This window comes from Rhincodon typus, chromosome 41 (assembly GCF_021869965.1).
Source record: "Rhincodon typus isolate 14 chromosome 41, sRhiTyp1.1, whole genome shotgun sequence".
Classification (NCBI taxonomy): domain Eukaryota; kingdom Metazoa; phylum Chordata; class Chondrichthyes; order Orectolobiformes; family Rhincodontidae; genus Rhincodon; species Rhincodon typus.
The window spans coordinates 5,685,232-5,698,113 of NC_063372.1; the positions used below are offsets into that span (position 1 = coordinate 5,685,232).

At 39.0% G+C, this 12,882-nt stretch overlaps 1 protein-coding gene across 6 annotated transcripts in view; it reads left to right on the forward strand.

The window, feature by feature from the left end:
• The window catches only part of LOC109925562 (spermatogenesis-associated serine-rich protein 2-like), a 107,322-nt gene that overhangs the window by 91,044 nt on the left and 3,396 nt on the right, over positions 1-12,882 (forward strand). For all 6 annotated transcript variants that reach the window (XM_048618971.1, XM_048618970.1, XM_048618972.1 and 3 more), the window contains 3 exons: positions 2,191-2,300; positions 9,438-9,540; positions 11,842-12,047. In XM_048618971.1, the coding sequence (XP_048474928.1) occupies positions 2,191-2,300; positions 9,438-9,540; positions 11,842-12,047 (419 nt within the window). The remainder of the gene's footprint in view (positions 1-2,190; positions 2,301-9,437; positions 9,541-11,841; positions 12,048-12,882) is intronic.

The following is a 12,882-nucleotide window of genomic DNA, read 5'->3' on the forward strand; positions in this document are numbered from 1 at the left end:
CCCATCCAGGCAAGTGGGGAGTATTCCATCACACTCCTGACTTGTGCTGAGAACATGGAATACACTACCACAGGGAATGGTTGAAGCAAATGGTTTCCCCCGAAATGTATCTAACACTGTTCACCCACACTGTGAAAAAGGGCCTTTGCAAGGTATGATAGATTTAAATGAAGAAAAATGGAAGGAGGCTGGAGTGGACCACAAACATTGGCATGGATCAGATGGGCAGAATGACCTGTCTCTGCACCACATATCCTATGTAACACACACTCCATACCAGATTAAATCCCAGACTTGGAGTTATTTGAATTTATTTCCCCTTAATGACACACTCTAGGCTCTTGGCTAGGCCACCCGATGATGCACTTTTCTCAGGGAAAATGTCATGCATCCAAATGAAATTGCTAAATTTGTTTACAAGTGAATTAGTTTCCAGTTTCAAAAGAAAGTTTCAATTAAGCTTTGATAGAAGCTAAAGCTGCTTTTAAACTTATTGAAAAACCATTGATGTGGTAAAAACTTTGGAGACTTCTGAGATTATGTACAACACTGGCTGCTTCCTAGAGATTGGCATAAATACTACTATGCATTTATAACTTATTTCAAAACATGTTGGTGCCATGAGTTGATATTTCAATGCCAAGTTAAAGTGTGTTCAATGTAAAGATTTTTAATCACTTTCTTTGAATTTAAAGGATAAGTTATAACAGCTGTACTGTTCTGTGTTCTAAGTTGTCAAACCACTGCAAATCGTAATAGCTTGTTGTGGTTAATTGTATTGAATATAGATCCAGATAGTTGATGTAAATGTTGGGCCTCTAGCACAGACCTTTTAAAAGAAACAGTCCAACTTTGTGTCTGGCATGGATTGCAACCACAAGGGTTTGCGCATGCTCTCAAACAAAAAGTCATGATTGGCTCAAATACTGCTATCTTTGACATTAACGGTGTTGATTGTTGCTATCTAAACAATGAGGCAGAATATAACTAAAGTGACCTGTAAACTATCCATAGAGTATCATAAATATTTTCCATAATTATTTCTTTATGGGTAACATCCTCCTAATTATAGGCCTAGGTTGACTGCCTGTCTGAACCTTGGTTCATACTGGATCTTGGCAGTTTTTGGTTGCTGATTTCACATGCACAGCCTTGCTATCCTAACTAATCTCCCATGGTCAGTTCTGGGTTTTAAGGTCATAAATTGTGCAATTAAAAAACAAATAATTGTAAAGATATATAGGTGCTCATTATTAGTACTACAGTTGATGCAGCTGTTACCATGAGCTTAAGGAATTGTGACATTTCAACTACAATTTCAGTTCTTTCTCACAATGATGTTTCTATAACATCATTGTCAGCAATTGCAGTTCTAAACAATTTATTTTCAATCACTGAAAAGTTAAAAGGAAAAGGGGTGCTAATAATGGTTTTCATCGAAAGTAGCAAACCAACACATTGACCTCACTTGGAAATGAATTTATTTTGTGATTATAAACAGTCTATTAGATGAAATACTAGCTGTAGAATTTGTGTTAAAGGGAAAAGAAACCTTTCAACTGAAGTACAATTATTTGTTTCAGTGGAAGAGTTATGAATCTCTCACTCCCACCAAAGCCTTCCACCTTAAAACTTACTCATTTCTCACTTCAGCAGCCTTTCAGTCTGCTGCTACCATACCATGACTGTCAGAACAGCTGGTTCTTGCTTTATTAGTGGTTAATGAAACACGATGCTGTAATCTGTGTTTTTTTGATTAGTGAGTGAAATTGCCTGTGCTTTTCCTCTGACTAAGACAACAGGTGGGTGAATAACCAGTTCTCCAGCATCAGCCAGTGCTCCAACGAACCACCTCCTAAGGGTTGCTATTGTTATAAAGTCTCATTTTAACTGATACACATGAAGGATTCAATTGAATGCATGTTAAATAGATTGACCGTGGGTTTTGGGGTTGAGATACGACCTTCGCCAGCTTATGAAACTTGCCCTCAAAAGGCTCACTTAATTTATTTAAAAATTGACTTGTGAACTGTTTTAAGTAGTGTTTTATTTAATGTGAGTGAACAGGTATGGTAAATTGGAATTCTAGTTTAAACTGCATTGTGCGTAGAATAGATAGTTTTTGGATTGACTGTACATGATTGTAAGGCTGTACTGAATGATATCCTATTACTTACACACACTTTTCAGTGGATATCTTGGACAGTCGTCAGAAGAGAGCTGAAGCATTAAAAAAAATGACAGACAATGCAGTCCGCATGTCTGAGGAGCAGCTCATGGAGCTCAGAGCGGATATTAAGGTAAATTTGTTGCTGTTGAAACATTGTGAAAGCCTGAAGCACTTTTAAAAGCATAGCTTGGTTGTTCTTTGCCTTGATCATATTTAGCCCTTTAAATTTATCCTTTAACAAGTGACCACCTGTAACATTTTTACAGCTTGGTTTGAAATCCTAAAAGTCAACCTGTTCTAGATACAACAAAAGGAGTGCCTAAGTTTGTTACTATTTTAACATTGAAACTCCATCAGTGACACAATTTCTGTTTAGAACAAGGAAAACTTTTGGTTTAAGCTGCACTAACATCAGTAACTTGCTGAATATCCTGCATTAAGCTTTCTTCAATGCTTCTTTTTATTCTAGAGCAGCCTGTTGAAGAATATTGAATGTTTGCACTAAATAAAGCTAATAATACAGTGCCATTTGTGCAGTTTCCTTTCTGAACAATTTCCCTCACAACAACTAAAATACAATTAGTTTAGATTTGATTAGGAGATAGAGGTTAATTTAATTTTGCTGACTCATTCATCTCTAATCCATATAAATAAAAGGTAATTTCACCTAGTTCCATCAGAATAGACAAACAAACTTGCACTTTTGGTTTTGTAATGTTAAATCATTTCCTGTATTTTCATTCCATCCTTCTGATCTTCCTACATTTTTCCTTGCCATTGTCCAGTGTTGTATCCTCATGCAGCATTCCTTAGTTAAACAGGCATTGTCAAATATTGTTTAGTTTGAGTTAGCCAATGGAAAAGATGAGTATCCTAAGACAACTGTTATATTGAAAATAAAAACTTTATCACCCTTCTGGTGAATTGCTCCCCACATGAGGAATCGCAAATATGAATCCTAGTCTTGCTGCTTCATATTATTCTTAAACCATATTTATTTAATAATGTATCAAGCAACCAATGGTGGCTTGTTTTTAATGAACTAGAAAGTTAGACCATAAGATATAGGAGCAGAATTAGGCTGTACTGCCCATCAAGTCTGCTTCACCATTCAATCATGGGTGATATGTTTCTCAATGCCATTCTCCTGCCTTCTCCCCATAACCGTTGATCCCCTTATTAATCAAGAACCTATCTGTCTCTGAATAAATACGCTGAATGATTTGACCTCCACAGCCTTCTGTGTCAATGAGTTCCACAGATTCACCACTCTCTGGCTGAAGAAATTCCTCCTCATCTCGTCTAAAGGGTTGTCCCTTCACTTAAGGCTGTGTCCTTGGGTCCTATTCTATCCTCCCAGTGGAAACATCTCCATGTACACTGTATCAAGGCCTCGCAGCATTCTGCAGTTGAAGCTTGATTCAAAATGTGGATGACCCACACGTCATCACTTGATATTGGTTTGGTTGCTTTATTTTTGGTCCAGGCTCTGTGGTACTTTGGATAATGCAATTTTTTTTTCATCAAATGGGGACAACTAGATACCCATTATCATGCGATAGGGTTGTGGAGAGCATGCAATTGTTTGTCCAAAATTGCATTTTCTTAGCATTTCATACTTGATCTGAACTTTTAAAATGTCCCTTCTACATGCTTCTATATGCTTAATGCACCCTTACTTCAGTGGTCACACTCTTGCTTCCAAGTAAAGGTTATAAATTTTGTGCGCATTCTCGCATTTGTACATATAATCTAGATGAGTGTTTAAATCCAGTGCGAAATTGCTATACCGTCTAAGGTGCTGTACTTCAGATGATGACCCATCTGTCCATTCACACGAATGATAAAAGATCCTATGACGCTTTTTGAAGAGTAGCAAATGCTTTGTCAACAACCAGGACCATCAAGAACAGTTTAATTATGCCCTCTTTCATTGCTATTTGCGGGACTATGCTGTGCGCAAACTAGCTGCTGCATTTGTCTACAAAGCAACAATGACTTCTTAAAATAATTTATCTGCAAAGTGTTTTGTGAAAGATATGGTCAGGCTCTGTATGAATGTAAGTTTTTTTAAATGAATTTTATATCAATACACAACTGAATTGCTCAAACTATGTAATTCTTGACACTAAATTGTGTTTATTCATTTGTGGGGCTTGGGTATTGTTGGCGTGGCCAGCATTTATTGCCCATCCCTTATTTACCCATGAGAAGATGATAATGAGCAGCCCTGTTAAGCCACTGTAGTCTGTGTGGTGGAAGTGCTCCCAGTGCTGATGGAGAGTTCCCGAATTGTGTACCAGTAAAGACGAAGGAATAGCAATACATTTCCAAGTCAGATGTATGGTGGTCTTCAAGTATGCCTGTTGCCCTTGTTCGTCTTTTTAGATAGTAGAGGTTGCAGGTTTGAAAAATGCTGTCAAAGGAAGCCTAGCCAGTTGCTGCACTGTATCTTGCCTATGATACGTATTGCAAACATAATGGACCAGTGGACAGGGAATGCATGTTTTAAAGGGATGCCAGTCAGGTAAACTGCGTTGTCCTGGATCAAGCTTTTTGAGTGTTGTTGGAGCTTTATTCACATAGGCAATTTGAGAACATTAATTCACAATCTTCATTTGTGCCTTTAGATGGCAGGCAGTTTTTAGGGAGTCAGGAGGTGAGTTGCTCACTGCAGAATTCTCAGTCTCAGACTTGCTGTTGTAACCATAGCACTTGTGTAGCTGATCCAGTTTATGGTCAACGGAGCCCCCTGATTTTGATGGTGGGGATTTGATGTGAGTAATGTCAGAGAGAGATGGTTAAACTTGCTCATTAGAGGTGGTAATAGCCTGGCATCTGTTTTCTGCAAATGACACTTGATGCTTGTTGACCCAAGCCTAAATATCATCCAGGACTTGTTGCATATGGACATCAATTACTTCAATATCCAAGAAGTTGTAAATTGAATAGAATACTGTGCAATCGTTAGTGAATATCCCCCACTTCCAAACTTCAAATGGAAGAGAGGTCATTAATGAGTTAGTTGAAGCTGGTCTAAGACATCACCATGAGGACCTCCTGTCGCAATAGTCTGGGGCTGAAATGATTGGTCTCCCAAGAATCACAACAGGAATGGTTCTAGGGATGATGGACTTCAGTTACATTAATAGATTAGCGAAGCTGAGAAAATTGAAGAAATTTGATCGAGATGTTTAAACTCATGAGGGGTCTGACCAGGGAGAAACTGGATAGTGAACCAAAGGACACGAATTTAAGGTGATTGACAAAACCAACAATAACATGAAAATCTTCCTTCCTTTTATTCATTAATGGGATGAGGGTGTTTATGGCCCACCCCTAATTGCAGAGTCAACCCCATTGCTGTGGGTCTGGAGTCACATGTAGGCCAGACCAGGTAAGGATGGCAGTTTCCTTCCCTAAAGGACATTAGTGAGCCAGATGGGTTTTTCCTGACAATTAATTCATGGCCATCATTAGATTCTTAATTCCAGATTTTTATTGAATTCACATTCTACTATCTGCCATGGCAGGATTCGAAACTGGGTCCTCAGAATGTTGTCTGGGTCTCTGGATTAACAGTCCAGCGATAATACCACTAGGCCATCACCTCCTCCTTATAATGGGATCTGCCTGAGTGTGTGATGGAGCCAGAATGAATTGTTGCTTTTGAATTGGAATTGGATAATTATCTGAAGAAAAAAGATTTGCAGGGCTTCAGCAAAGCATTGGAAACCAACAACAAAAGTTAGAGCCAGTGAGATCCAGGGAAGTGTGGCAAATTTGGATCCACAGTTGGCTGAGTGGCAGGAAGCAGAGGGTGATGGTTGAGGGGTGCTTTTATGACTGGAAGCCTGTGTTTAGTGGGGCCCCACAATGGGACCTTTGCTGTTTGTGGTTAATGTCAATGATTATGACTGAAGTGTAGGAGGGTTTATCACGAAGTTTGCAGATGATACAAAAATTGATAGGGTGCTAAATAGAGAAGAGGATAGCCTTAGATTACACGAGGATATAGATGGACTGGTCAGGTGGGCTGAAGAGTTACAAATGGAATTCAATCAAATAAGTGTGGGATGATGCACTTGGGCAGAACAAACAAGGCAAGGGAATACACAATGAATGTTAAGACCCTGGGAAGCACCGAGGATCAGAGAGACTTTTGTATGCATGTCCACTGGTCCCTTAAGATAGTGGGACAGGTAAATAAAATGGTGAAGAAGGCAAATGATAGACTTGCCTTGATTAGTCAAGTCATAGAATTTAAGAGCAGGAAGGTGATGACGGAACTGCATAAAACATTGATTAGGCCACAGCTGGAGTATTGTGTGCAGTTCTGGAATCCATATTATAGGAGGCATGTGATAGCACTGGATAAGAATGCAGAGGAGATTTACCAGGATGTTGCCTGGGCTGGAGAGTTTCAGTTATGAAGAGAGATTGAACAGACTGGGGTTGCTTTCCTTAAAGCAGAGGAGACTGAGCGGGGACATGATAGAGATGTATAAAATTTAAGAAGGGCTGGAGGTTTATAGGGGATGTGAAGATTTGTTTTTCACCCAGAGGGTGGTGGGAATCTGGAACTTACTGCCTGTGTAAGGGTTGTAGTGGCGGAAACCCTCATAATATATAAGTGTTTAGATGTGCACTTGTGATGCCAAAGCAGACAAGGCTATGGGCCAAGTGCTGGAAAATAGAATTTGAATAGTTAGGTAGTTAATTTTTACTCATCTGGTTGCAAAGGCCTCGAGCTTTTGTTGTGCTGTGGCTATAGAGAAACAGATGAAGAGTGGGACTTGCTGAGTTGTTCTCACAAGGGCCACCATAGACACAATGGGCTGAATGGCTTTCTTCAATGTTGTAACCATTCTGTGATCTTTCTTTGTACTAAGTATGGCTTCAATCATTGGAAAGTTTTCTCCTTGGCTCCCATTGACTTCAATTTTGTTAGGGCTCCTTGACACCACTGTCAGTCAAATGCTGCTTTGATGTCAAGGGCAATCACTTTCACCTGATCTCTGGAACTTAGCTGTTTTGTCTGGTGCTTAGCAGTCCTATTGGAATTCAAGCTGAGCATTTGTAGATATTTTCTAATCACCCTGTTCAGAGAAGTTATGACACCCCTCTGGAGCAGGTGGACTTGAACCAAGCAATTCTGGTCCAGAGCTAGGGGGACAATCACTGCACCACAAGAACCTTGAGCATTCATGCCACCTCACAGCACTGTCCGTAACTTTGCTGATGACCAAAATTAATCTGATGAGGTGTCAATTAACTCAGCTAGATTCTATCTACTTTGTGTGCAATTTTCCACATTGTCTGGTAGATGCCAGTATTGTAGCTGTACTGGAACAGTTTGGATAGGGCCTTAGAGGCAGAGCTAGCTCAAGAGCACAGGCCTTCAGTTCTACCATTGGTATGTTGTCAGGACCCATGGCCTTTGCTTTATTTAGCACTTTAATCTGTTTCTTGGTGTCACGTAGAGTGAATCAAATGGCAGAAGACTGGCGTCTGTGGTGCTGGAATCCTCAGATGGGACCAAGATGGATCATGCACTCAGCACTTCTGACTGAAGTTGGTCCCAGCTTCATCTTGTGCACTGTGCGGGCTCCTCTATATCTGAGACAACTCCCCTACCATGTTATAAACTTCAGTTCTGCTCGTCTTAACACATTGTTCGTCTTTAATGCTATCACTATTTTCAGTCTCTGCTCCCAAGATGAAACTTTTTTTTGGAAAATTATTAAAAAGAACTTTGAATTATGCCTTCATGTTGTTTACAGTTTGCTTATATCATATACATTAATTTTAAAGTTGTTCACAAACTTTTTAAATTTTCTGCGAAGCCAGACCAGGTAAAGAAAGCAGATTTCCTTCCTTAAAGGGCATTCATGAATTTTTTTTTTCATGACAGCCTAATAGTTTTGTGATTACCATTTACTCAGACAAGTTTTCTTATCCCAGATTTATTTGATTCAGTGAGTTTAAATTTCCTGTTTGCAATGGTGGGATTTGAACTCCTATCTCTGGGTCATTCTCCAAGCAAAGTATTGAAAATACTTCAAATGTGAGATAAAAATAGAAAAAAAACTATATACTTTGGAGAGAAACAAAGTCAATATTTCAGGTTCAGGTAACCCTAACCTTAACCCTTCAATGAGGGCTTCTGATTAAAGGCCTAAAATATTGACTCCTTTTCGCTCCACAAATGCTGCTTGGTCTAAGTGTTTCCAACACTTTGTCATAATCTCTGGATCATTAGACTCGGCCTTTGGATTGCTAGTCCAGTAACATGGTGCAAGGTATCAATGTTGTGGAACTAAATATCTTTCCACTTTTTTTCTGAATCAGGAACTCCATTTAAAGTGTAGTACAGATATGATCTTGTTTGCAAAGCCCTTCTCTCTCTGCTTCAGCAATTTCCCTCTGTTCCAATGTTAGATGACTGTTTCCACTCTGATGTGTAGTGTGAGCTGTTTTCCATATAGGAACTGGGCCAAGACTACCCAAATTAATTTCACATAGAATCCTTGTAGGAGAAGAAGACCTCCTGAAGAGATGTGTGTTCTTTCCTTCAATTCCTTTTACTTCAATTCCTTTTACTTCCTAACATCTGGTTACAAAAGATTGAGCTTCTATTTTGTGCTCATTAGCCAGGAGATTTTCTGCTACATAACATTGTAGTGTTGTATGTTTTCATGCTTAGAAGAGAGTGTTGTGCATTTTGTGGAGTAAGGTTTAAAAATTTTTGTTGAATTTCATTTTAATGCCATAATAGTAACCTTTTAGTCTTAATACATCACCTTGAAGTTATGCTTTGGGATGCTCAATATTAACCCATTTATTGAAAACAAATCAGTGCACTAAAATAGCAAACAGTGGAATTCTGGGTGAATGTGATCAGAATTTGAGAACCATTATCCCATGGCGACATTTCAGGTATGTTTTACAGGAAGTGACTGTCATGTAGACGAGATAAACTTGCATTCACTTGATTTAAACAATGACTGAGAATTAACACAGTATATAAATTGATTTTAGATTTACATGTTCTGTTGACTTAATCAGAGCAGTCCCAATTATATTTGGTAGATACAGGATGCACAAAAGTAACTCTATTTTAATAATTGTTACAAATTGTACAGCAGTCTGAATCCAAACTGCCAGTTGCATAACTAGGAATCATGATTATTGTATGATTTAAAAAGCTAAACTACCATATACCTGGACTTCATCTGCTAGAGTTATTTTTTTAAATGTATTTTAGCACTTTGTTAGTGAACGAAAATATGATGAAGACCTGGGGCGATGTGCACAGTTCACCTGTGATGTGGAAGAACTCAAAGCGAGTATCCAAGCCTTTGGACAAGGTAAGATGAGGCTTGGCATCTAACATTTAATAGAAAAATGACCTGTAAATCATCCTTGGAGGTGGGGCACTGAGCATTTCTAAATAGAGGCTGCAGCACAACCTGAACTGTGTTACCTGCATTGTATGCATTGATTTATGTAGCATCAGAATGAGGGTGTAGGCCAGCTATTTTGATTAAAGAACAATGTGTAGTTAAGGTCATGTTTTCAGTGTGAACTGCTAAGTTGTTTGTTAAATCTAAAGGAGGCTGCATTTAGTCAATGTGAAGTGCCTGCTGTTGAATTCTGTGACAAGTCAGCATACAGTAACCAACTCTTTCAGCTAAACTTGTGTGTGCTGAAAATAATTTTGTAGCTAGATTCTTTTGGCAACTGTCAGCCTTGATCCTTCAGCTTCAGCTTGCTCATGGCCTGTTCCAAATTAACTCTCTACATCAATTGCCACAGATTTGCTGCCCAGTGCTGCCACCTGCCAAGTCCAGTCATAATTGGTAATGCTGCAGTATACTCCCAAGGTAGCATTTTAATTCTATCTCTGGTACTTTAATATGTACAGCAACCTATGACTTACAAAATCTGATAAGTCATCACACAGGGAATGCAGCTGGCTTTGAGTTTATCATAACCAGCAGCTGGATCCAGTAGTTATATTGCAAGGAAAATCTGAGGGAGACAAAAGTGCATTGATTGGAATGGGAGATTTGAATGTTTGTTTCTGAAGGAGAACACGAGCACTGAAGGTATATGATTATTTCCTGGAACACTTCAGCTTCGATGCTAACACCCAATGTGAATCAGTGGTTCCTGGTATTGCACTCCGGGACCCAGGACAATTTTCCTCTTTTGACCCCTAATTCTGCGTTCATTCTTTCCATCATGTACTCTGTCTAATACAAGAACTTGCAATACATCTCCCACTAAAGGTTTAAAGCCATTACATGTCACTGGGTGTAATCTCATTGCAAGCCAGCATAGTAAGGTACTTGATTGCATTGCGGCGCAGAAATTCCGCGTGTGCGCTGAAAAGACTTGCGCAACATCCTGGAGCAAATGAGAAGAGCAGGATGCTCAATTCCTATAGCGATTTTTGTGGGCAAGTGAACAGAACCCAACAAATAGTTGATGCATATTTCCTAGGTACTTCAACAATGTGAGTTTCCTGCTTAGAAAGGAAGGGTCCCTATACATTTTACCACACTGCAAGAAGACTTCCATAGTCAGCTACTTTGTTAGCTGACTTAATTAACTCAATATTATAGAAAGTTGAAAAAAAAAGATAAAAAGCAGAAGGACAATTTTAATGACTCTCACTTTAATGTATCTCATTGTCAGTACTTTCACATGAAGCCTTCATACACTTCTGCTTTTAATTAAACTTGGTCCAGTATCCAAACATTTTGAGGTTCCCACTCTGCAAATGTGACACAAAACAGCTGTTGTATGACAGAAAAGCCTTGCAATACCACTGTCTTGCATCAGGAAAAATGAATCTGTACTGATGTTAAGAATTCCAAACATTCTTGATTCCTTATGACAAGCTTAAGTTATCTCAGGAGGCATCTTTAAGTTTGAGTTTCATTCCAGTTTACTGGTAGCTCTCTTAGCTCTAACATAAACTGATATGTCAATGCCTCACCAGGATCGTGTTTGACTTTTGGACGCCCACAAAAACGCAATCAGAAAATAAACTGACGGCCCACCTGCCTGCTCTGATAAATGTAAAAAATGCTATGATGTTATTTAAAGAAGAGTAGTGAGTTCTGGTGTCCTGAGAAACATTCCAACCTCAGATACCACGAAAAACAATTAGTCGGTCATTAGTCTCATGCTGCGCATCAAACAGTCGCCTACACCACTGCAATGCACAGCAATCAACTGGATGGCAAGTGCTTTGGAACATCCTGGGATCGCAATATTAAAGCAAGTTTTTTCTGACTTAACTGCCTAAGTGTACACAGTGAATACTTTCAGAGCATTCTCAGGTGACTGGAAGAGCTGACCAGGCAGAAGCATCAATTTCACATTTTCTTTAATACACACATCAACAATTGACAATATGCACAAACTCTACAAAAACTGATATTACTTGCTGACTGAATAATGTAGCATTTTTTTCTCTAAACATTTCTTCCTTAGTATGCAATGCTACTTGCCTGTCTGACATCCTAATTCCCTTTACCTCTGCCCCATTCTATTTTGCTCTGGTTTTTCAATTGCATCTCTCTAAAGGCTATTCCAAAGTAATCTTGTCTTAACTTGCATTATCTTAAGCAGGGTTTTTTTCTCTCTCTTTTACGTAGTGTCTCATCCCAAGAACAATTACTCTGCCAGATCAAGGTGTAGTTCTGTCTCATCTGTATCTGTGATGAGTCGGAGTGATGTTTCAGCTCCTGACTATACATCAGACCTCAGCCGCACTAAGTCAATGAAGAACAATCCGTGTTCTGGAGACATTTCCACTGCTTCAGCCAATTCTGCAAACCAAACTTGCTCATCAAATCGACCGGTATGAACTTCTAATGTTCTCTTTGTTGATATTTCCCTCAACAAAGAAAAAAGAAAATAGTTTGTAACCCAAGTAATTGTATTCTTGTTTTGATTACTACATTGTGATTAAATTCATTCAGAATTGTGTTGGTGTAAACTTATCAGGTCTTGATTGGGTGATTTCACTGTTTTGAATTGTCATGGGACACAATCAGAAGGGGAAAGCTTTTCACAGGTAGAGTCAATTATATCATGCTTGTGAGCTTCCAGTGGTAGATTTAGAGTCCAAGGAAGACACTTGTTAGTCTTGGCAGGATGTGTGATAGTGGAGGAGTCTGTTTCTAAAAAGAAAACGTGAACATTGGGAAAAGATGTTAAATTCGAGGTATGAACTCCTTTGTTTAAAAAAGAATTGTAAATATTGCAATTGAGATGCAGTAAAACTTCATGCAGCCCACCTATCCTCCCCATTCCTCTGCCATTTGCTGTTTCAACAGCCTCTTAACATGCTATATCATACCTGCACTAAATGCCAGTCATCCTTTGTAAATGTTTTTCTACCTTGCTTTATCTCCCCAAGTCTATCTGAACACCACCTATTTCCTATTGCTAAATTATCAGACTGTTTATCCAACATCCAGTACTGGAAAAGCAGAAATTTCCTTCAACTGAATGTAGTATTGCATAGATTAAAGGCATCTCCAGACTACAATCAGAGATTAAGCTAGTCTGTTTGCAGCCTTAGAGATAGCAAAAACTGCAGATGCTGGAGTCAGAGTCAATACAGTGTGGAGCTGGAGGATTGCAGCAGGTCAGGCAGCATCAGAGGAGCAGGAGAGTTGACGTTTCAGGTC